The following is a 25,252-nucleotide window of genomic DNA, read 5'->3' as shown; positions in this document are numbered from 1 at the left end:
CACACCAGCAACACACATACAGACAAGCTTGACTCAAATTTGACCTTTTGTTTAATATAGATATGCACATAACAATTTCATTTTCTTTGACTGCAAGACTCCTGAAGCCACATCATAAGACAAATGTACTAAATGACTAAATGATAACATGGTTTTTGTTCTAAAATATCGAAATGCTTAAGATTAGTGAAAAGGCATTAGTACTCTCACCAGAGATCTTTTTCAAGAACCAATTTAATCATGTAGATGGATGAAGGCTGCAGTGAGATTGTTGTAAGATATGTTAAAAATGTACAAATGTACATGTTAAAAATGTATAATTCAGAAATAAAACTGATCATTGCAATTTTTTTCTTTTTTTTCTTACCTGTTGGCTGTACAGACTTTTCTGCAGAGTGAAAGCATTCAGTAGCCTTTTTTCTCTTAAAATCAAGAAAGACTTGAGCCTTTCTTGCACATTTCCACAGAGCCACACCTCATAAGGCTGTCAGTTTTCTGCCCAGGGTGTCTGCCTGCAGCTGCACTTCTGTTCTGTAATGGCTACTATTACTTTAAATGGTGTGCTTTGATTCTTACTTCATGAGAAGACCTTATGTTTCAAGGATGTATGCATTTCTGGATGTACACAATGCCAGTGGTACATGAAGAACTACTCCCATTCAATCCATCATTGTATGAATACTTATCACCACTGACAACAGAGAGCAAACTGAGTGAAGTTTGTATTTCTGACTGAACAATTGCTTTACAGCTTGTATAACTGGATATCCATACGTCACATATCTCACTCTTTAAAAATAGCTTACATCATCGTTTGAACTTGCAGCAAACTTGATTTCATTACTTAAAGGGTAAAGCCACGCTGGTGCCACAGCTTTCAGAATGGCAGTGCGTGAGTTTTAGTCTGTCCACCACTTTGGTTCACACTGAAAAACATTAGCAACTATCATATGTTAAATTAATTCACATTAATTCATGCTTTATACATTTAACATCAGGTGGATTATCACAAAATGTATAAAAACCCACGGGACCGTGACGAATGATTTTGGCTTTTCCTTTAGCATCACCATGGAGTTGACATTTGTAGTTTTCAGTGAAAAATCTGGGTAGCTATTATGGAATCCTATGAAATGTAGCAGGGACCATCATTATATTAAATTACATTAATCTGGAAGACCCATTTGTCAAAAGTGACTTCAATAAGTGCACTCAAACTCAAAAGAACAAGAATTACATGTAATTGAAAAGTTAGAGAGCTATGTCGCTATAAGTGGGGTTTTTTTTAAAACCCTTTGTCTTCTTGTCTGTGTGAAATGTGTGGACAACTCCTGAAGATGCTGCAGTGCCAGTGCCTCTTTACTGCTAATGCAGTGCCAGTTTTATCAAGAACTAGTTCCACACATCTCCACAGAAATAAAAGTCTGGTGACTGTGCCGAAAAGCAAGTCACTGCAAAACAACCGGGCTCAAAGGCAGTATTATACTGTGGGAGGTTCTACCTTTTCTTATCAAACAAAACTTCTGTTATATAAGGCTATGTAACATTCAGTTTTCAAACCTGTCAAAATGACCTGTTTCTCAAAGGGTATCCAAAAGTTGGTACAAAATGAACACTGATTTTAACTGATTATCTCAGGGCTCTAGTACCATCACCACACCAAACTGTGATACTTTTTTTGTTTATTTTCCAAGCTAGCACAATAAACTATGACGCTAAACACCAACATCTTCAGATTGTGACATAATGTTAGCATTAAGTAACTAAAAAAATTCATAAATGAGAACAACTTTTCTTGTGAAACACAAAAACAAACCAGGACAGAAAAATTATCTGAAGCAAAAGTTTGCTGGTGACCTGTCCTGGGTGTACCCTGCCTCTCAGCCAGTGATAGCTGGCATAGACTCAAGCCCCCGAATTGGATAAGTGGTAACAAAAATCAGTCAATGATTGGCTTATTTGATGTATATGCACACATTTACATCCTCGTCCCTTTTATTTAACTTTTATTTATCATAAGGTAAAATTTATAAGATTAATAATTACTTTTGCATGAGGAAAACATGCACAGACACCAGGGGAAGCCATGAGGTTAGCAGTAAGCTATCATGCCACCTTAAGTCTAATATATGTCGTTGTCATACATCCATATTCTCTTACCCAACTTGGGGTTGCAGGTGGCTGGATTCTACTCCAGCTGACATTGGGGAAGGTTCACTCAGGAGAGGTGCACGCTAGGTTAACTGCTGATTCTAAATGGCTGTAGGTGTGAATGTAAGCATGAATGATTGTCCGTCCAGGGTGCACCTTGGAAAGGCTATTGACTTTAATAACGACATGTTGCTAAAGACTGAAATAAAATCAACTGTGAGTCGTAATTAATCCCCTTAGGATGCTAACATTGTAAAAATTTATGATGATATTAAAGTCAAAAGGCCACTTGTTCTACCATACAGGACCTTGAATTTGATAGGTTTGTCTTCTACCCATGCAACAGCCACTTAGTTTTACCCAGTTGTATAAAAAAGCCTATTTTCTCTTACGCATTACAGCTCATTTTGAAAAGTGCTCCCGATTTCAGTGATAAAAGTAACCAGTGTGACAGAGAACTGACAAAAAAGATTGTGCTATGCTCTGAATAGAAGAAATGTTGCTCCAAGATACCATTTCTACTTTGCCTATGTATAGTTCCTAACAGTTTAAGCAACGGTGTAAGCTACTCATTTCCAACATTTTATCTGCAGACAAACTGCAAAAAAATTCTTGATTTCATCCCCAGAAAAATATTAGGAGAAAAAAAACATGATTAAAGGATTTTGCATGTTGTGATTTTCTGCATTTTCAATTGCTTTTTGTGTTTGACAAACTGATCTGATCTTTAAAATGATTAAGGTTAAAATAATATCACTGTGAATTGTTCAACTGAATTTGCCTTAAAGATCTGCTGATCCCCATTCCTTCATGCTGTTGTCAATTAATCTTTTAATGTGTTGCATTTTGTGCAAATGCAAGTTATGGGCACCTCTTTAGCCTACCCAAGCAGTACAGCTTTAATCCGTTTTTATATAAAAGCATACAACTTTATCTTCTAATCCATCAGTATCAGTATTCCTTATTTGCTTTGACCTCAGAAACCTTTCCATTCTATGCTGTGTAAACACAGGTCAATACATCAGGTAGTCACTAAACCCTCGGGCTTAACAATTCCCTGTTTACTCGCGGTCAGGTGCACTCTTTTGAAGAAAGGGCCCCTTTAGTGCAATGAGACAGAATGTCTTTGTCCAATATCCAGTGTTTTCCCTCGATACTCCTGGAGGGGGATGTGTTCTGTTTTTGACTATACTGAGCACTTGACATGGATCTATATAAGGAGGCAGAGGAAAGCGCCAACTCACCTCATCGTCCTGAAGACCTGGAGCAGGTATGTAAGATCTAAGCATTTTTATAGTTTTTCTTATATATTATACAACAAAGGCAATGGAAAAAAATATACATATTTATATATTTTGGGGTTTTTTGTTTTTATTTTTTTTTAACACAGATTTGTTTCAGAAGAATTTTGTCTTGACAGCAGTTCAGTATTTATTTAAAACTATTTCATGGATGGATGGTAAGCTAAAAACTACACCAAAATAAAAAAAAATTAGATCTAAATTCTATGAAATGCAACAATGTTTAAAAACATCATGCAAAAGAAAAAATGACTTTTGTTTAATCGTTCTCAGAGAAAATGCTAGCATTCCTCATTTGCATCGTGGCAGTGCATCAGGTGCACTCAGCATGTGTTTTGGTGAGTAGAAGTGCAAAGTTTTCTTCTCTACTACACAATAATGTGGCATATGTTATCATATACTGCAAGAATTTTGCATGGGCTGAAAAGTCTATATATTAGCGTTTAAAACCTCTTTATTTGTTTTGTGAGTCCTCAGTAGAGTTTAAACTAAAATATTCTTTATTTTCATTCACTTGGTATTGTTGAATTAAGTTTTTCATGCAAGACAAATGATGCACAAGTATGCAATTCTCCACTATTATCCACATTTTTGGGGACCATTGGGACACATCAAAGGTTTTGCAGTGTTAATTGTTTATGAACTTTCCCAGCACAGCAGTGAATGAAGTTGGTAAAAAAACCCAAAAAAAACCAAAACAAATAACAGCATTAGAATCGCTACAACAAGTAGAATTAGCATTTGTATTCTGTTTCATTTATGAGAAATTAACTTGAATTTTCCTTTCATTTTCAAATGCTACCTTCCATGGTGTGTCCACAGCCAGGTAAGCACTGTGGAAAATGCATTAGGCATGTTTGCAAAAGTATTTTATTTTCATCATCATCTGAAACTGTGCCAGTAAGTCTCCCCGTAAGATTTATGCATTTGGCCCAGTTCTCTCTGTGTATTCTTTTCTTATGTCAAGTCATTTTAGAGCAATTAAACCAGGATATGTTTGTGAGTCATATCATGGATATTAAACCACGGGAGTAAATACCACTCCTTATTATGTCTGTAATCCAGTGTTACACATTGATTTTTAATGTCTGTGTGTGTGTGTGTGTGTGTGTGTGTGTGTGTGTGTGTGTGTGTGTGTGCGTGCGCGCGCTCATGCAGACTTTTGCCCACAAAATGCAACGGTTCAGGCTGAGATCGTAGACGTGCACAATGCGTTCAGGAGAGCGGTTCAGCCTTCGGCATCTGACATGCTGATAATGGTCAGTCGTGCTTTCAACTCTAACAGTGAATGTGGCTCCACAAGTGTTTACTCACAATCCTCAGCATTTGTTTTCCCTCCTTCGTAGGAGGGGATAAAAATGATAAAGTGGGAGAGGTTTACTGCACCTCACCCACAGTCCTGTAAATCATAAGAGCCTTTGCAAAATCCAGACTGTATAGTTTAATGATAAGGAGGTGACTCAATCCTAACTTCCAGTTTTTATCCAGTTCTTATTCAAGCGACTCAGATTGTATGCAAATGTATTGAAGCTGTGTGACATATTCAAATACATTACACCATTTTATTTCATGGATAGATTTAATATATATGATTTATATATTAATCACATGTGATTAATGTTTCTTTTATTGAAGTGTATTCAGTGTAGGAAATCAAGCCAGAGGTTCTGAAAGCAGGAGAATAACACTGTTTCATGTCCTTGCCAAACAAGCTGTGTGCAGTGGTGTGAGGCTTCAGCAGAGAAGTAAAAAGAAAAATTGCACGTTTGTGTTGGAACCTTTGGTAGAATAGCAAACTGGCTTGTGTCAAATAGCAAGGGCACTTCAGTTAAAGCCATTTCATATTTGAAGCATTAGAATAGGATGTATTTTCTAACTTTGCATTCTTATTTCACCCATTTTTCCAGGCATAAATGGGCTCCTTTTCAGCACAAATCTAACCAGAGAATGATTTTTTTTTCCTTAGGGATTGTGGGTGTATGTTCAAAATGTAATGTTTTTATTCTTTTTCTTTTATAGAGCTATAGCGATGAGGTAGCAGCCAGTGCTCAGGCTTGGGTTGACCAGTGTATTCTGGCTCATGGAGCACCCAGCACCCGCCTGCTCAATGGTATATTTCTCCACCCTTTATTCCTTCTGTTTCATTCCTTCTTTTTTTTTTTTTTACCTTGCACCACATCTCCAAATCTGAATCTGTCTCAATTTAAAGGTTCCCTCTGAACTGAACAAACCTGTGATTGATGGTCAGAATCACAGTGAACTTTATCTTATCTTCAGTCTTAATACCTTCTTTTAATAACAAATTACACAGAGTAGAATATATTATCTGCGAGGAGATAATCATCTATAGGCTTTTAATGAACCCCATTTTATCTAAATAATTTAATCTACTGTGACATGAAAACAAAAGTCTACATTTGTAGATCCTAATAAATAATCAGTGCTGCCATGTTTCCCACTGTCAAAAAGGATATCACTTGGGGGAGAATCTGTTCTATTCATCTTCTCTTAAGTCGTGGACTGATGTCATCGGTGCGTGGCATAGTGAGGTAGAGCGCTACAATTACCCCATTGGATCCACCAACGGAAAATCTATTGGTCACTATACACAGGTAACAACAGCTTATACAGCGAGGTTTCTGCTTTCTTTTACCTGTTTGATAGCTGCTTCTTTTTATTAACCCTTTAAAGCCAGGGTTATAAGTTGTTTACATGACTTTTTGTGCATTTTTGAGACACACCATCAGTGTGATTCATTTCCCTCCAAAAAACTGAAATAAGTTGCATAGTAAATCGAAAGGAATAAAATCAAAAAAAAGAATGGATGATGTAGCAAATGTGTTACAAATTAAAACTCATATATGCAAATTAATTCTACATGTTTTTATTCATCAGACGGTTCTGTAAACACAACATTTTCGATTAGAGCTTTTTTGGCAATGAATTACTGATTGAGACTTTAATGGTTAACTGTGGATCAAATGACAAAGAAAACGACTTCTTTCATTTGATACAGCTTTCAGCATCTTTGGAGTTGTTGTTTTCTCAATTTATTACTGTCTTGCTGAAGTCTTACAGATCTTTACTCAGCAAAACATTCACACAATAACAAAGTGGATACATGATACCTAAGGAGTAAAACACAGAACCCAAAAGAGCATGAATCTTGGGCTTGCACTGATCAGGTGGCCAAACAACACAACTCCAGCTGAGTGAACATATTATTCTTGAACTGAAATAAACTGAAGAGTTTCCACATGAATATAAGCTAATATAAGCTTATCTAAGCAAAGTTATTCCTGAAAGTAGATCACAGAGCATTTTAACACCAGGGATGCCTTTTGTTCTCAAGTAGCCTCAGTTCTTGGTAGCTGTTTAATGCTTTTGGTCTAGACTGACAATATTATGCGGTAATACTATAGTAATATCTGCTGCTTTGTCAGATAGACATTTATATTGTGAATCACCCACTAAGGTCAACACATTAATAAAGTCTATCTGACACGTTTGCTGTTTATCATGCTGCAAGAAACATTTTTGCACCACTCCGAGTAAACTACAGACAGTTATGATGAAAATCCCAAAGGTCAGCCCGTTTAGAAATGATGCACTGAACTACGGCTAATGATTGGCTGATCAAAGCGCTACATAAAAACACTGGCTCACAGGCATTCCTAATAAAGTATTCTGTGAAGATTATACAAAATACACAGAAAAAGTAAGAATTAAGTAGAAAGTGGAGACAGTGATAACAGAAGTCCAAATGATTAAGTACAAATATTCCTTCTAGTTTATCGTTGTTGAATAAAAGTATGTTGCTTTCTGTTGCTGTAGGATGCTTTTGATGTCATGATGAAGGACTCTGTGTCTTTCTCTTTACTAAATATTCATTTTATGGTGAATTGTATGTTCAGGATGAGTGGCCCTTGCTGCTTTCAAAAAGAGAATCCAAACCTATTTAGAAAAATGAAATTTTTATATTTCAAAAAGCAGTTGTTTAATCACTGTAAACAGGCACTGTGTTTTTAGGAAGATAAATTTGTCTCTTTTAACTAAAACAAATGTAGTGCTTTAAATACAAATTAACTTGCAGAGTGTAGTGCCCAAATTTTTCCAGGCAGTCAAGAATTAGCAATCTTAAAACAGGACAAACATAAATGAGTTATGTTCATATTTGAGCAATCAGTAGCTATTTCAATGTTTCCACACTGGAGTATCTCTAAAACCAACGGCTTTTAGTTTTTCTCGTCAGGTCATATGGAACAGCTCATACAAAGTTGGCTGTGGAGCAACGCTGTGCCCTGACAACATCTATTACTATGGCTGCCATTATTATCGCGCGTAGGTGACACCTTTCACACCCGTAAAGCCTACAGTGGCTTTATTTAGCAATCTTATCAGTGAAGGTAATAAATTGAAGTTTGAGGGTGGAGCAAAAACTGAGCACACTTTTTATTTAACAGAGGAAACTTCAGGCGATGGGTGCCTTACACAGCTGGACCCCCATGTGAATCCTGTCCTAACAACTGTGTGGACAAACTCTGCAGTAAGTAAATGTATTACAAACGTGGTGTTTAATTACTGGGCTGGTAAAATGTGTTGTTGATAATGAAGACAATGAGTTAATCATTGACTTATTTTATTTATAGACAACCCCTGTCCTTACATAGACCATTACATCAACTGTCCAATCTTGAAAAACACCACTGGATGCAGTAATGAGCTGGTGAAGGCTTGGTGCCCTGCTTCGTGCACATGCACCACCGAGATCATTCCAATAGGCTGAAGGCTAAACTGTTGAGTCTGCAAACTTGGGCTTCAGCCCAGTACTGTTCACATGTTCTTTGTTGGTTCTCTGTTTGTGACACAAGAAAAGATACCAATGACATATGAAAGAGAACATGGAAAAAAATAAAGAAAAATCTGTACCATTGTCTGAAGACATTTTTTTAAACACTTCACCTTTAATCAAAGACAGTTTGGTCGTCGTAGATTTCATTCAACCTGCTGATTGCAGATTGTGGACAGACAGTCATAATGAATTGCAGTATTTTGTCGGAACAAACATCAAATAAAGTGTTATTGTTAATCCACTGATGCTGGCAGCACCAGATGGTGCATTTAAATATTGACTCAGCACATACTCATACATTAAGTATTAGTACATTAAAAATAGCATATTCTGAATATGCTGAAGTTCAACTGTCATTAAATGACTGAATATGAACAATCTTCAGTAAATTGATCCTGTATGTAATGGTCATCATGAGCTTTATTATATTTACATACACATATTTATTGAGTTTACATTAATATGCATTAATTGCCTTCACATTCGTTGTTATTGTAAAATGTCGTGAAAGCCAGCAGAGAATTTCCCATGGTTAAAGATGGCTCTGCAATATCAAGAAGCACTGTAAAAAAGATGCAAAAATGACATTTTTCTCATTAACTAGTGATGACCTAAAACAAACAATCAATAAAGCAAAAAAACGAAATGAAATATTGAACACACACTCAGAAATAAGGGTACAGTAAAAATCTATTTCAGTACCGACAGGTATAAATCAACATCGAGTGGAGGGGTTGAAGTTTTTAAGAGCAAAGTCTACATTCTATTAAAAAAATGTAAAACATTAATTGTATTCTTAGATTTGAAAGTTTTACTGTTGCTTATTTCTGTTAAATTAAATTTTTACTACATACATACTGGCAGAACATTGATAAAGAGGTATTATGTGGATTTGAACTTTCTTGGGGGTCTTTGTCCTCCCGGTGCTTGGTGGGTTTTCTCTGGGTACTGCTTTCCCTTCCACACAGTCTAAAGACGTAAATGTTGAATTAACTGGTGATTCTAAACTGATGCAAGAAAGATAAAGCTTTGATGGATCAGCAAGAAAAAAAATGACAGCCCATTTCTAAATGTATGAATAAATATTAATTAAAAAATAGTGAATGCGCCCGACTGTATTAGTTCTTATACTAAAGAGCAAAATGGTTGAAAACAAAAAGTTAACTACAAATAGTAGCTCTTGTCAAGGGGACAACGGTAGCACCTAACATGGTATCACAGAGAACTGTTTGGAGGCACCACCAAAAAAGCTTTAAGCCGAACCAGAGCCAAAGGAAAATCACCAACAACTAAACTGTTTTACACACTTGTGCAAAAAGACTACGTTGAAAAAGGAAAATGCTCTTTTATATTTAAAATATAACAATGTATATGGGAATGCTGAGAAAGAGCACAAATGCACTGGCAGTTAGGGTGCATGGGTAGACTTTTTGTTTTTATTACTGTTATTTGTGTTTTGTAATGCAAACGCGAATGGTCACAGGATAAAGTCAGAACAAACTTTGCGCTGCACAAAAAAAGACATTGTACCATTATGAGTCAGCAGATGTCTCTGTTGTACAACTCACCCCACCTCCTGCTTTTGTATTTCACAACACTCGCTTTGCCTGCTTTCATCTGAGGCAGTGGACTATGAACAAAGCCTACTAAACCATGTAAAATACCGTTAAGCCTCATCACTCACTCTGCGTGTCTTTTTGTAAAGGAGGCTATGAATTTAGGCTCTACGAATTACATATAAGGTTTGTGTTGAATATGCATGACTAATATTTTAAATCGCTTGATCACCCTTCCTAAAACCTGATTACCTTCTTTGGTAGTGTAGTTACTGTGTGAGAATATTTTCACAAGAAATTTGATGCAACAGTGCAATGGGCCTGTTATTTAGTAAGAGCCGTTACTTCACCTTTGAGATTAGTACATCTTGCGAGCACCGTCTGTAATAATAAAAGGGAATTAGACAAAATGGGAGCTGTTTTTGATTCATCATAAATACGACTCAGATGAACAACAACATTAATCATTCAGAACATGTCCTACAGTCATGCAGAGAAAGCAGTTTATATTTCAAAGCATTAATCTGTTTACTTTCAAAAGTAAGTGTAGAGTCAACCCTGCCAAGTGACTGTTAGAAAACAGCATTCCCTGTGGAAGAAAGGCTTTCCATGGAACATTGTCTTTGCTCTTCCTAAAAGCAGCTTAACTATATTTTGGTTATCCATCTATTTCCTGTATCTTCAAGGACTTCCTGTATGTGAAACCAATGAATAAAACTGTGAGATTAATGACATTTGGCCAAGAATCTTTTGTATGCACTTTCTTCGTGCTCCTGTTGACTTTTTTTTTGTTTCGTGTTGTTTACTTTCTTTTTATGCATTATTCACAGATGATCCTTGAAAAGAAGATAGTACGATACAGAAATATATAATAAAATTAAAGTAAAAGAAAGCAGAACTACACCAGCAAGTCTTATTTATGTTTTTTGGTGGGTTTTTTATATTCCATCCATCCATTCGCTTCCGCTTATCCTTTTCAGGGTCGCGGGGGGGCGCTGGAGCCTATCCCAGCTGTCATAGGGCGAGAGGCGGGGTACACCCTGGACAGGTCGCCAGTCTGTCGCAGGGCCAACACACAGGGACAGACAACCATTCACACTCACATTCACTCGCACATTCACACCTAGTGACAATTTCGATTATCCAATTAACCTATCCCCACAAGCTGCGTATCTTTGGACCGTGGGAGGAAGCCGGAGTACCCGGAGGGAACCCACGCAAACACGGGGAGAACATGCAAACTCCACACAGAAAGACCCCGTCCTGATGGTGGAATTGAACTCAGGATCTTCTTGCTGTGTGGCAACAGTGCTAACCACCGTGCTGTCTAGGTTTTTTATATTATCCTTGTTAAATTTTGTAGGTAGAATGAATGGCGACTGGAACAGTATAACTACAGGGTTTATTTTCTCACCTGATAAGTGAAAATGAGCCCTAACTGTTAAACCACATTATCAAAATTGCATTTTCTCATTGCTCTGACATGACATAAGCGACACAGCAGGTGTAAGCATTAAAAATGAATTTGACCCTGAAACGCTTCTACAATTCACACTGAGCCCCTTCCCAGGTGGTTGGACCTAATCTAGCACATAGTTCCCCAGGTGTGACATAACACGAAACACTTGCCCAATGAAGGTGGCAGTTGTGCTATTACAATAATCAGCTACTTTCACTTGCAAGGGAGTTTTTGTGAAAGCAAGGAAAACCAGTATACATTGTCTTAATTCCATGTGACGAAGAAGAAAACACAAATGCACTATATCATCCACATTCCATGGAAGACATAAATTATTCAACATAATGATTATTGTGGCTGAAACGATGATAAAAGATGTGTTCCAAACTTCCAAATGTTACCATAAAAAGAGGATTTGGGTTGGTTTACACTGCATGCATGGTATGTCGTGTCTCCTTGGAATACGATACAGTGTAACCTTTATTTTACCTCAGACAGATAGGTAACGTCTTGGGTTTTATAGAAATTCTAATTCTTTATATCCATTTATAGCTCAAAGGTTTATACAAACTTGGAATTGTTCTTGGTGACTTTGTGGTGCTGTTGGTTTTGTGGCCTTTTTGCATGTACCTTTGTTTTGACTTATGTGACATAAGTCAGCAAGAAAACACTTAAACTATGTGAGAGTAATGTGAAAGGCATGTGGGTATTTTACAGTGTGTGGCACGCAGGCTTGTTTGCTATGTAGGAAAGTGAAAGTAATTAATGTGTGTGTGTGTGTCTAATATTTCCTGGTAGTTTACAGCAGGGATTTCTAACTTATTTTAGTCAAAGGGCAAGCTAATTTCAGCTTAAGTGAGTAAGATCAGTAAAAGCATTGTGTAATAGTTTATATTTAATAATTTAATAAGTAAATTTTATTACACGTCCAAATATTCTCTTCTGGACATGAAGTAAAACTTTGAGAACTATTCAGCTCAGCCACAGGTAAGGCTTTTAAAAATTTTGCTCAAATTTTTAAAAACCCTAAAAACCATTAAAAACCTTTACCACATTTTTATAACTTTACAACAAAGGGTATTACTTCTTACTCAATCATTTTTCTTATTTCCTGAGAGTAATTTATAACACTAATGATGAGCAGGTGAGCTCTTTTGAGATAAATAACTGATTTCGTTGGCTGTACATGTACATTGTATTTTACAGATCACAGTGTAAAGTAATAAAACATTTAAAAAAAATATTTGACATCTTTATGAATTAAATCACTGGACTAGATCTATAAATACGTTCTGTATCTTTCAGTTTCAGCACCACCACAAAAGGACCGGTGGTACATTTTATTGATTAACAGGAGTAATTAAGGTTTATTCTGCAAATTTTACAATTTGCCAAACCATCAAGTGGACCAAACGGGCCCCTGTGGCGGACCGGTACAGGCCCGCGGGCCGCACGTTTGGCAGCCCTTGTCTTTGGGTTTGATTGACAGCTCAGCCTGTTTCTCCTGCTGCGCGTTCACGAGACATACACAACTTTGTTCCATGGAGACTACTGAAGAAGTATGCGCGTGATTTAACGGGAAATCAACGTTTTCGTTTCTTTTCTCATTTTTCTTTAAAAAAAAACCTTAAGAACCGCTGGAGTCTGACCTGAAAAAAATCAGGGGAAGCATTTCTTCATTTCTTTCCTTCCCCTAGAGTTTTAGTTGGCTGGGAAAACTAACTTCAAACAGCTAGCAGGCGAGTGGAGTTAGCTGTAGCTAAGCTAAGCTCGGCTCGGCACACAGTAGTGAAAGACACCAAAGGGTGCTGTGCTCAAAGAAGACGGGTCATTCATGGATAATGTGGGACCAGGCGCTTTAAAAGGCAAGTACACGAAACCGACGAGCGTCACATGAAGCTAATCGTGACTTTAGTGGAGATGTTAATTGACCTGATAAGTTTCTGTTAACGTTATTTACCTTAACGACCACCGGTACGCTGGTGTGGGTGGGTTGTTATTATTGTTATTACAGTTAAATGGACCGTAATGGAGTCGCTGTGTGTGCGAACTTGTGCAGAAATGCACAAGAAAGCATGCACATACATAGGAAAAAAACGGCTGTATTTGCTGCATTTGTGATGACAGTCTGTAGTGATTGCAAGTTAACATCCGCTTTCAGCGCACTGCTGAACGCCTTCTGTACAAAAGCTGCCACTGTTCACGTTACTGCTGTTACTACTGTCATGCTGCCTAATTATGCTAATCGCTGTGGTTTCTCTCCACAGAGCACAATGCACGGAGAAAACCCCTCTCTCTGTAGGAACCTGTCAGCTATCTGCACCGAGAGATGATACGGCGTGATTTGGTGTAAATGTTACATCGAGGCAATAGGCCAGGCAGGAAATTGGGAGTACGGCTGAAACATACGGCTTTGTTACCCAGCAGCTCGTCAGCTTGTGTGTGTGTGAGAGAGAAGGGAGCGTGTGTGTGTGCTCGAAGTGCCTATGGCGGAGTTTGGAGAGGACGGCAGCCTGCCTCCATTGAATCCCGAGGATACTGCCGTGCCCAGCGACAAGGCAGCTGGTAAGACGCATTGCGAAGTGTCGGTCTTGAATGGAGACTGTGGGATATCTGAAAATATGGTCGGCTCGGGATCCCTCGTCGCACCTGGCAGTCAAACCGGGGTGGACAACGCCAACACCTCTGCCGGTCTGGACACCAAATCTGAAATACCACGCAGGAGCAGCATTATCAAGGTAAACACTGAAGTTCAAGCCTCTGTGTTATACCATTCATTCTGGTGAGCCAGTGTGTGCACATCTACGCTGGACACAGGATGTTGGAAGTTACTGTGCAATCTCTTCTGTGTACATCTTTGGTTTTGTGCACCATGATTGCTGTGACATTTTCACACAATAGGGGCCAGTAATAGGAAGCACGTCCTGTACTTTAAATATGTCTATAGCAGAGTGTATTGTTGACTTTAGCTTGAATGTCAAGAAATTCTGGCTACTAAAGCACTTGTGCCTGAAGAGCCACTATACAGTTACCAGAAGAGAAGAAACAGACGTTTAGGTGAAGCATGTGGTTCAAAGTAATATGCTGTCTGTGCTAATTTAGGAGGGAAAACTAATGTGTGCAATAACAGAGATTAAATTGGAGAACAACAAATACACGTAAATGAAAGCTGACTGAGGTAAAGTGGGGATGAGAGAGTGGAAGGGTAATGATAGTAGCTGGTGCTCGTAATAAAATGTTATGCACGACTAAAAATGTTTAATGTTTCCCTAGTGCTGTCTGATTGTGGCAGATTAGACAGATTATCGTAATCATAGTAGTTACTCAGTGTCACTTATTGACTTTGGGAGCATCTTTCATTGGTTGAGGTTAAAAACATGTCTTTATAACAGTGAATTATCTTGAACTTACTTTAACCAAACATGCCTCAGCTTGGCAGCTAGTGAATTTGGGCTTGCACCAAAGCACTTCAAAACTTACCTGAAAATCACTAATTACTAATCCTGTTATATTTTTCAGTACATCTGGTGGTAAACAGCAACAACAGCAAAAAAGTTGATAGTTAATTCACTGTACCTCATTTTCCAAAATATAAACAAATCTTTTTGCCCCCACAGTATAGCTCAGTCTGCTGAGGCTGTCAATCAGAGAGGTCTTTTGTGTGTGACTGCTTTAACATTACGAATCATAAAACAGTCAGCTCCTCCCATGTTTTCCTCCTGTCAAAGTCAGGATGCATGTCAAGCAGCGCCTGACAAGAAGAACATTCCTGCATTGTGCGCATGGCTTGTTGTAATCAAAAAGTTCTGCACTTCCACTCGTAGAAAACAAAAGCCATACCCGATCTGAATTTCTTCATTCTGTTTTTTATAGTTGTCTCCTTGCGCACCTCTGGTCCACTTCCAACTACCAGCGCTGCAACCGTTTCCAACTGGAAGGAGTTGTAGAGCAGAAAATGCCGAAGCCAACCTTCTCAAGCTGTGCAAAGAGCGGCTTGAGAAGGCTGGTTTTGCATTTTCAACCACTTCTCACATTTTATCTGTAAATTCATTTGTAAAGCAATCACTGATTTGTCTGATTAGAAATGATCTGCAACTTATGCACCATAAATCAAATTCATTATGCCCCCCCCCAAAAGAAAAGAAACGTCACGGCGCATTTTTTGCCAGAAAAATCCAGCATCTATGCAGCAATTTAAGGTAACTGTTATCATAGTATTAATATTATAGAAGGTAACACAAGGAAATGCAGCTGAGAGAAAGCCATGTGGTCAGCGAGAGTCTGCGAGCAAGACATTTAAGTCTTAACATGTTCCAGGTGCTCATTCTGAATACTAATATGGCTGCTGAAATGCACTAGTCTGCATGCTTCTGCGAGGTATGCAAATACTAAACATTTGACACATACAGAGGTCTAATCTGCTGGTGCGCATTTTGACTTTGGCTCTCAGTCTAAAGCTTTGTCTTTTGGTTTAGTCATCTCATGGGTGTAGATGTTGGGAATATTGCTTAAGGGTATCAAAGATGATGACACTTCCTCACATTGCACATTATGTCGAAAGCCCCGAGACATTTTCTTTAGCTAATGTCAGCAGCTCAGTAATGTAAATTTTCCCACTGCTACTGTTGTTGTCACAATGTGAGTCACAAGACTGCACAGGAGATGCTGTCTAGACTGAACAAACTGCTCACTACTCTGTTCTTCACATAATTTGTACTGTCTGCCTGGTAAACGTTAACCTAGCAGAGACTCAAAATGGCTCCCAAAAGATCTCAGAAATGTATGCCTTTTTAATTAAAAAATGTGTTTACGTTTGGCTTCTAGAGGTCAGTAAATTAGCTGTTAGACCAGGGATTTTATTTCCTCAGGGGCCTGCCAGATTTAAAATGCATGAGCCGTGTGAGGAATTTATTCAGAGGCACCTATCAGAGAGCAGCATGCTTTTGAGTGAAGTCTGTGTCCTAATTGTGCATTAACACAAAATGAGCACCCAGTTTTAGATCTGTGATGTTATACCTGAGCAAAGTTCTTCTGCTCTGGATGCAGGGCAGGGTTCAGGTGCTCACATTTTTGCCAACCGGTTCAGCAAGGCAGCAAATTCTTGGCAAATTGTAGCTGCTGAGCTTTGATGTTACCTGAAGATTGATGGGGATAATATCGAGATTTTCACCTGTAAAATTCCAAGTAATCTCTCACTATGCAAGAGTCCATCTTAGTTCCCGAGACATCTGAGGGTGAGGGCATGTCTTAACACATGCTCTGTTAAGAAATGCTCTGAATTCAGACACGTTTATTTAAATATAAGAAATGTGAAGATTTCTGACTTCTTTAAGATATTTTTGATTGAACTGAAAAAATTTTATTAAAGAAGATGCAGAGATCGATGCTCTTCATGCAACTGTCCAATTTTAGTTAACTGGTCTAGAGATTTCCACATGATGGTGCAGTGCCAGGCTATCCATGCAGATGAGAAATCCTTCTTAAATGCTCAATGACCTAAATTCAGTAACCGCCATATCAGATTGTACAACAGTAGCCGTCATGACAAAGCATAACGAAATATGTGAAATGTACCTCAGGTCAGTTTGAAATGGTTTTGTGGCATTTCCTTAGCAACACAGCACGTAGATGGATAAATATCTAGTGAGTCACAGCAGAGACGACTTACGACAAGTTGGAGACAAAAAATATGTCACAGTAGGCCACAATTAAGAGAAGTCGGTTGGGTAAAAAGATTTGTGTTCATACAGGAAGTGAAATTATTAATCAGCAATGGATAAAAAAAAAAAGTAAAGAGAAAACCCCCACTAACAATAAAGCTAACTAAGTGGAATTCATCTTCCAAATTTTCCCTTTTTAAAGCTGAAATTATTAAAAAAAAAATCAAGTTGCATACGTAAATGTGGCTGTGAATGGAAAATAAAAGTGCAACATGCTAATCATTCACTGTTCCACTTGTGTGATGACTAAACTCCCTCTGAACATCCTGAGGAATACATCCAGTAAATCAAGAATGCAGCAAGCTGTGCCCTTGACTACAAGGAAATCCTTTCTTGCAGGTATTTGTTTTTGTTCCTGATAGGTATGACTGATCAAGTAATGCACTGAGATGTTGGCGGTGAAGGAGTAGGCCAGCGTTTACGAGACAGCTTGTTTCACACCATCACTTCTTGTTAAACTCTTTCTCTGAAGCGATGGGAGGATGTGGTTGGGACATCACCCACCACGGTGTCATAGTAACAGCTTGTAGTACCTCTGTGCTTAACAACTTGACTTCTAGAAAGGTTTCTGTTTCACATAATTAGTGTGGGTGTGTATACATGTGTGTGGTTAAGAGTTACAAGCCAGTGCACATCTAATGCTGCATGGTTGGGGCCTTTCTTCCTAAATTACATACTGAGTTAAGCCAAAGTCCTTAGGTGACAAAATTACACCATTTGTAGAGCTTTTAATTTGGTGGTTGCTGAATAATGCTATACTCCACCCCAAATCTACGCTCAGCCTGCCGCTCATCATCCCAGTGACAGAAAACTTTGATGTGCCAGGACCTCCATAGAACCTGAGAGGGTTTGTGGAACCCCCGTAAGGTCTGTGATGGATTAGTTGACTAGACCAGGAGTCGGCAACCTTTGTTAAGTTTATTTGACCAACAAAATTCTGTGTGGAGCCACAGAATATATCTGAACGTTGTAATAAAAATAAAAATGAAAAATCCAGCTCCCTGTTACTAATCAGGGCTGCAGCACCCCTTACACTGTGATGAGAAGTTGCAAACAGTTCAGGTGGAAAGTAAGACAGATGACAGTCCTGCTAATGGTGCAATTTTGCAGTGTGTTGCTCTAGAAAGACAGTAGTAGTTTTTTTTTTTTTTTTTTAAATGGATAAGAGTTGAGAGATACAAAGCTAAATGGTAGGACCTTATTTTACATAATTTTGACAAAACCTGATGCATCAATGAATTTATTGGTTAATCTAAACTAGAGATGGACCGATCCGATATTACGTATCGGTATCGGTCCGATACTGACGTAAATTACTGGATTGGATATCGGAGGGAAATAAAAAATGTAATCCGATCCATTAAATATCAAAAAAGCACCTCACAAAACTTGCGACATGGCGTAACTCGGCTCATAACCGTAGCACGTCGGAGCAGTGCGCTCACGTTATAGAGCGGCTGTGTGCATTTGTAGCCTCACTACCAAACCAGCATTTCATCTCCGAGGAAGTTATCCCAGAGAGAAGTAAAGCAAGTGTGTAAGTTCATCTCTGAATGTTTGTAAAGCGTTCCCACGTTAAGCTTAACAACCGATATATGGAGCGACTGCCTCTTCTCTCTCCCTCCCTCTCCTGCGGCTACTTCAATCATGAAACTGATCAATGATCAGCTGATCGGCTTTTCTGTCGCGAGTCCGTCTCTCTTCTTTGTTTATCGCCCACTTCGCGCCAGAAAGAGGAAACCAGCGGCGGAACAACAGCAGCACGTTTAAGCTTGATAAGCTGTTGTTAGAATTTATTTAATATTACTTTCTACACCAGGATCCTTTTCTACGTAGCTGACTGCTGGTAACTGTGCAGGGGCGGATCTAGCAAAGTGTAGCCAGGGGGGCCGATAGGGCATTAACAGGGAAAAGGGGGCACAAAGACATACTTTTCTTTCTTATTCTCATTTAAAATGTCTAGCTTTTAATAAATAATTATCCGAATCTTACACCCAAAGTTTTAATCTGATGTAAAATGTATAGAAGTCCATTACTGTATATAGTAACTATTAAGTCTAATATACCCTAGTAAGCTATAGTCTTTTTCCTTTGGGAAGATACCATCTGTGCAGTCTGCAATTCTGTTGAAGAAAGATGTTGAATCTATTTAATTATTCTTGAAAAATAATTTATTTCTGTGCATTTTTTTTTTTTTTCACACTGCATCAAATTAAAGTTGATTACGTCGATTAAGCATCATGAGGTGGAGGGTGGGGGGTGGTTCCCTATTTTTTTTTTTTTTGCTGGGAGTTTTAGAACCCTATTAGTTAGCAGAAATATTAAGCAACCTAAGTACTCTTTAAAATACCAGAATAGGGAGGATGGAGTAGGTTTAAGTTTATTAGATTGATCAGTATTGCTGAACTATGAAATATTTTGGGTACAGTGTATTTTTTGCATACAGGTATAACAGAATAGCTTTAGTGTTTTGTTTTGTTTAACTTGAGTATGAACTTATACAAAAAGCAGCAAGATATTAAAAAAACAGTTTTATTGATTAAAAAACACACTATATCGGATTCATATCGGTATCGGCAGATATCCAAATTTATGATATCGGTATTGGTATCGGACAAAAAAGTGGTATCGTGCCATCTCTAATCTAAACTAACACATTTCGTCATCAAAGTCAGACAGTAGCACAAACTAACCCATTCAGGTACCTATACATAAACATGTCTCGTTTTTAGCAAAGTAAATTCCTGTTTTTACCTGTGGACTCCTGTGGAGTCTCATGCCGATGCAGTGAAAATATTCTACATATATTGTATACTTAAACTATATTATTTATTTTTTGTAGACCGCTTAAATTGGTTTTGCTGCCGACCTTGTCAACACTCGATCATGCCTTCAGTTTCTGTGAAGGTCGGTGCTTCTTTCTGCTTGGGGCTGGCTTTCTACCAGGTAGGCTCGGTAAGGTCAGTGGATCTGTGGCTCACACAGCCCCAGAGTGGAGGGAAGAAAAAACTATAACAGACTGAAACGAGGTAGTTTACCCAGTGAAGGGTAAACCACCATTGTTCTACCACAAATCGGTTCTAATACATTTGTTAAAAATTGCAGCAATTGTTTAATAACCAACTGTTTAAATACTATCTAGATATTTACCAGAGTTTTGTTTGTGACATCTCGCATTGTCTCTTTTGTAGAAAATACTGAAACATAAAATATCAATGTGAATTTGGTCTGTAACACCTAGCCGTAGCTGAATGCAATGGAAAAACAGAAAAAGTCTATCTTGCAGTGGAAAATAATACAGCAGGAGAGATTAGAGTTATTTTTAGGTTATAGCTTGTCTTAATAATTGAAAACAGTTTTTACTGTTGTGATTTCATTGTCCAGTGGCCACATCCTCTCTATGAAAGATGAAGTTTCTTTTTATAGTGATGTTTCAAACCCTCTGAAGGTTTGAGAGGATTTGAGAAAAGAAACACTTTCAGATGAAATGTATTTACTTGTAGCTACATGTAATACTTGTAGTTATGTGTCTTTGTGTTATAAAAAAAACCCCCAAATAGCTTGAAAATGGAGCCACTGAACCTTTTTTAAAAGGTAAAAAATCCAGTAATCTGTAGCTGTCCTGGTTTACATATTGAAGTGGACGCAGTGACGTGGTGGTAGGTTTCATCTTTAAACGATTGTGACATAAAATTCACACTAGTAGTTTATATATAACAAACAGTGAGGAGACCCTAAATGACACCAAAACAAAATGTTTGAGGGCATTTCATCTACATTTTTTCACTTTATTGTGCTTTAGTGCTGCAAAAGCATTTAGGCACTGGTTCTTGTGATTGTAGTTCAAACACTCTGAATATCTGGTTTGGAAGGTTGTGTGTTCACAGATGTATGCGCACGTTCAGTAGTTTAAAGTACAACTCTTCTTTGACAGCTTGAAATTTAAAACAAAAATTTTATTTCTGCTACTCCCAGTTTATCTACTGGGATATGGCTACGACTTTTACTAGTCCATTTTCATTCTTTTTTCCTTCCTTTTTTTTTTTAAGCGTTCACCTGTGAAGCTTTTGGGTGGCAGTGCATCTCGTAGCTACACTTTTCTTACCTCAGATCCTTTCGATTAAGTTGAATCACTCCATTACTTTGCTTTATAAACAACAGTTTTTTTCACAGCTCTGGTATGAGAAGAACACAAACTGTGATGTCCTTCTGTTAAAAGGGAAAACAATATGGCATTAATTATGGCGGACCAGCCGTGCTGTGAGTCCAAACAAGTTACTTCATGGTGATCTTCATCACTGTATCAGATTGTTCACTTAGTTTCAGTGGCAACTCATCCAGTGGGGCTTTTCCATTTTTAAAGATCTACATTTACACAAACACTTTACATTACGTCAGTGCAGAACACTGAATGTTTTCTAGCAGTGGTTTGTTGTGTAAAAGCAGACCGTTTGAAGAGGGTTTCCTCCCTATAGTGATGAGCACAGACTGTATATAAAAGATGAATGTAGCCACTGTGATGCCACCCATCAGTTTTGGTTTCTGCAATGTTGGTTTTTGGAGGCAAAAGTTAACATATTTGAGCATGAGCTCAACATAATAGCTAAGTTTAGGTACCATAAAGCAGCAGTCCCCAACCCCCGGGCCACGAGTTGTTTGGTATGGGGCCGCGAGAATTGAGGCTCGGGTGTGAAATGTATGGTTTTCAGGGTTTTTATCGTTATTTTTTTTTTTAAAATCGTTTTTAAGGCTAACTCGTTAACTTTTTTGGTACCGGTACTGGTTTTATTTTGTTGTATTTATCCACAACACCTTAAAGGCATAAACTGATCTGTTGTGCAAAAAAGGTTGGGGACCGCTACCATAAAGTGTGCAGATGTCATGCACACACACAAATATCAGGTAATTAGTATTAAGTACCAGACTATTAAAATACTAGAATTTCACTTCACAAAACTGAAACACAACTTATTGGATAATACTGGTGTTATCACACACTATTTAACAGATAATTACATAAAAAATGCTCCAGAAAACACCAAGAGGAAGAAGTCCAGTTCAGTGACTCAAGGACAGCTAAATATTTTGTATTTTTACTGTTTGGTTTATTAATGCTGACATAAGCTCAGTATCAACTAGAACTCTCTGCTGTTTCTTCTCATCTCCTGGTATGCAATGCACATGCTACATTATGCACACCTTTTAAGATTTCAAGATCAGGTTTCATACAACTTGAAGACTGAGGCATCATTCAATGTCAGTCTTAGCTGGTAAATTCTCTGAATACTTGGCTTGCAGTGTTGTGGAAGTATTTCCTTGAGTCAAATATCGATAGATATACACTAAGGATGCTCTTACTGTGCCTGCTGTAACATACTGCAGTCATCAGTGTTTACAATGTTTATTAATAGCTTTTGAGCACTGGTGTTTCCCTTATACACTCTAATTAACTGTGCTATATAATTACTGTTGAATGCACAGCCATACATTCCTCCATGTGAGTACTCACACTGGAATGTGTAAATGTACAGTCACTGCTTGTCCTATTTTAAACACCCAGAGCTAAATAAGTATGAAAACTAATTAGGGAAATGCAGTGTGAAAAAGAGTCTCAACAAACTTATTAGTCCCCCAGCAAGAAACCAACTGATATAATCCTTAAATTCTGCAGTTTAGGAAAAAAAAAAAGAAAGACAAAAGGTCTGAAGTCTTGTTTAGGGCATGATTAAGTAAAGCGGGTGGCGAAACAATTTCCTTTTTAAATATGATGTTGCAGGTGGTGGTGTCATTGCTGTTGCATTGTCACTTTAATTATGCATGCTACTATGTACATCTGAAGTGTTACGACAGACTGGCCTATCATCATTTAGCCTGAATCTGCCAAGAAGAGATTATTCTCAAATGCAAACTGAATTTATTTTTTTTCTTCTTAAAGTTACTTGAATAATGAAGTGTGCGTTCTGGAGTCTTATCCATTTGTCCGAACTAGTGCCGCTGGCAGCTAATTGTATAATTTATTGATGATTTTTTGACAGCTGTTCTTGATGAGCGTCCTGCTGTGCATCACACATCTAGCCGTTGTGTTTACGTATGCAAGGCAACTTGCAACAGCACTTACCTGAATCACTGCCTATTAATTTACCAGGTCGGGTGTCACTGATTTACACAAGTGTTGTTTGCTTCACCAAGTTATTTCAAGGGTAGCTCAAAAAACTTGGCAGCAAATATATTTCTACCACATTAACGGCAGAAGTCCTTCTATGCCCTTGTAATGGATGGCATTATTTTATACTATAATATGCAGTCAAGTATATTTTTCACAAACACGTTTTCACAGGATGATATGTAGTCCTGTGAAAAGTAAGTACACCCCATGGTTCAGTAGCTTGTATAACCATGTTTGGCAGAACTAAACTGAAGGAGTTTTGTGGGCATTTGTTAATGCACAGCTCTCTTCATTTCAGTTGAGATGAGGTCTGGACTTTGCTCACGTGCAACCTGAAGGCAAGCTAAGCTGTGCTGCTATGTTCTTTTTAGAGAGAAAGACTTTCTCCTGGCAACCCTCGCAAAGGAGCCATATTTTCTCTCAGTCTTTTTCTAACTGTTATTAACCTTAACATTTTACATGCATGCATGAGGCCCGTAGAGCTCTTGAGTTAGAACGTTCTGACCTTGAGGTGAATTTGCTGGAAGGTCTTCTTCTTGGAAGATTTTGGCAGCGTGTTAAAACACCAGAATGCCCCAGACCAACAAACTGCCAAAACCCCTGGTCACACATGCTTTTGACTGATTGTATTTGATTAGCGGCACCTGGCTGCTACTTGGCTTCTTAATTTCTATGGAAGCGTAAAAGTGCGCTTTTCACTAAAAAAAAACAAAAAAACACTTGCTATCTGAATTAACAAGACGTCTTAAAATCCTAAAAGAGCTTGTGTTGACTTTAAAGCTTGATTTCATTGTTAATGATGGCTCACATGATTTTTTTTTTGTAAATATAGTTTTCGCTGGAAACATTGGGATATACTAGTGCCTTTGTCTCATGAGCCAACATCATTGGTCATCACGTAGACACGTGGATGAATTTTGAGTGAATTACCCCTAAATGTATTAAGGGTTTGCTCCTCATTGCTTATGAAATCAAGGTTTCAGGGCATAGGAGGCTTTCTGGGATTTTAACATGTCTTGTTTATTCAGAAAAAAATGAAGTAATAAAATGTAATAGTTTTGTTGGAATTTTTGAGATAATTGTTTCATTAATTCAGGAAAATAGGGCCGCTTTTGTCAAGTGAAAGCACTGTATCTCTGTAATATATTAATTTAATTTCAAATGATGAAATAATGAAAAAAAAAATTCAGATAAATTGATTATGAATACAGTTTTTGCAGCACTACTATAGACTTCACGCTTTATTTTCTGTTGTCCCATTAGTTCTTTTAACGTGGATAGCTTTGGGTAACTGTAACTTCTACGCAGTAAATATTTAAATATGTAATACTCACATAAAAATAAACTGTGAGAAGATATTAATGTGTATATTATCTCCAGCTCTGTTTACACGGAGTCTTCTGTTATTGTAATTAGATCACATTTAGTGTTTATGTTGACTTTATAAACTGGGAAGCTTTGTGTGATTAAAATCACAAACTAATATCCTGCCTGCAGGGACCTTTAACAGCTGTTCTCTGGGAGTGTTTATCAATAACATTGTTCTTGAGTTCTGATCACTTTCACTTTGAGTTATGTTACCGATGTTAGTATGACAATAACATTAATAGAAAGGTAGTGCATTAATATGTTGGATTGATTCTGCATATTAACCTTTTGTAGTCCTTGAAGAAATGAAACAAAGTTAGTCAGGTCTTTGTTTTTGTCAGTGCCTTCTGTTCAACCGTAAGAGAGTCCACGGATGAATCAGTTCAGCTGTTGTGGCGGTAATACGACTCCTGAAGGTGGAAATATGATGCAATTGAGAGCTAACGGACGGTGTTAATTTTGCTTGCATCGCGCTGCCTCATCATGGACGCCTTATCAGATGCTGAGAATGTGCCACTGCTTTTCAGTCTGTCTTTTTTTTTTTTATGCTGAACTCTGACATGACAGTTTTGCTTCATATTGCCTGGTGGAGTTCTTACCAAAATATGAAATGCAGTGTTGACCTGCCATCAATAATGCAAGAATTTCTTGAGGTTTAACAGTTTTACAGTCTACTTGG

At 37.9% G+C, this 25,252-nt stretch overlaps 2 protein-coding genes and 1 long non-coding RNA gene across 3 annotated transcripts in view; 2 read left to right on the top strand and 1 right to left on the bottom strand.

Moving 5' to 3' along the window:
- Window positions 1–3,164: 3,164 nt before the first annotated feature.
- Window positions 3,165–8,386, top strand: LOC102079741 (cysteine-rich venom protein). The gene is made up of 10 exons (XM_005472863.4): window positions 3,165–3,421; window positions 3,542–3,610; window positions 3,726–3,790; window positions 4,275–4,278; window positions 4,611–4,711; window positions 5,472–5,562; window positions 5,922–6,064; window positions 7,705–7,793; window positions 7,916–7,998; window positions 8,102–8,386. The coding sequence occupies exons 2-10, from the start codon at window positions 3,604–3,606 to the stop codon at window positions 8,236–8,238; spliced, it is 720 nt and encodes a 239-aa protein (XP_005472920.1). The 5' UTR covers window positions 3,165–3,421; window positions 3,542–3,603; the 3' UTR covers window positions 8,239–8,386.
- On the bottom strand, window positions 8,166–24,305 carry LOC102079558 (uncharacterized). The gene is made up of 5 exons (XR_002063797.2): window positions 23,711–24,305; window positions 10,211–10,241; window positions 9,163–9,273; window positions 8,415–8,459; window positions 8,166–8,307 (listed from the first exon to the last, which is right to left on the bottom strand). It is a non-coding gene; the product is annotated as an uncharacterized LOC102079558 (long non-coding RNA).
- plcl2 (phospholipase C like 2) overlaps window positions 13,587–25,252 on the top strand; it is a 43,651-nt gene continuing 31,985 nt past the window's right edge. Inside the window, exon 1 of the mRNA XM_013268411.3 lies at window positions 13,587–14,057. Within this exon, the coding sequence (XP_013123865.1) occupies window positions 13,806–14,057 (252 nt within the window). The 5' untranslated portion in view covers window positions 13,587–13,805. The remainder of the gene's footprint in view (window positions 14,058–25,252) is intronic.

This window comes from Oreochromis niloticus, linkage group LG11, assembly GCF_001858045.2.
Source record: "Oreochromis niloticus isolate F11D_XX linkage group LG11, O_niloticus_UMD_NMBU, whole genome shotgun sequence".
Taxonomy (NCBI): Eukaryota; Metazoa; Chordata; class Actinopteri; order Cichliformes; family Cichlidae; genus Oreochromis; species Oreochromis niloticus.
The sequence above is the reverse complement of the archived record's forward strand: the minus strand, read 5'-3'. Positions and strand labels throughout refer to the sequence as shown.

Coding starts and splice junctions, on each gene's coding strand:
- LOC102079741 (XM_005472863.4), top strand. Junction 5,563..5,921: donor CAGCACCCGCCTGCTCAATG/GTATATTTCTCC, acceptor ACTGTCAAAAAG/GATATCACTTGGGGGAGAAT. Junction 6,065..7,704: donor CTATTGGTCACTATACACAG/GTAACAACAGCT, acceptor TTTTCTCGTCAG/GTCATATGGAACAGCTCATA.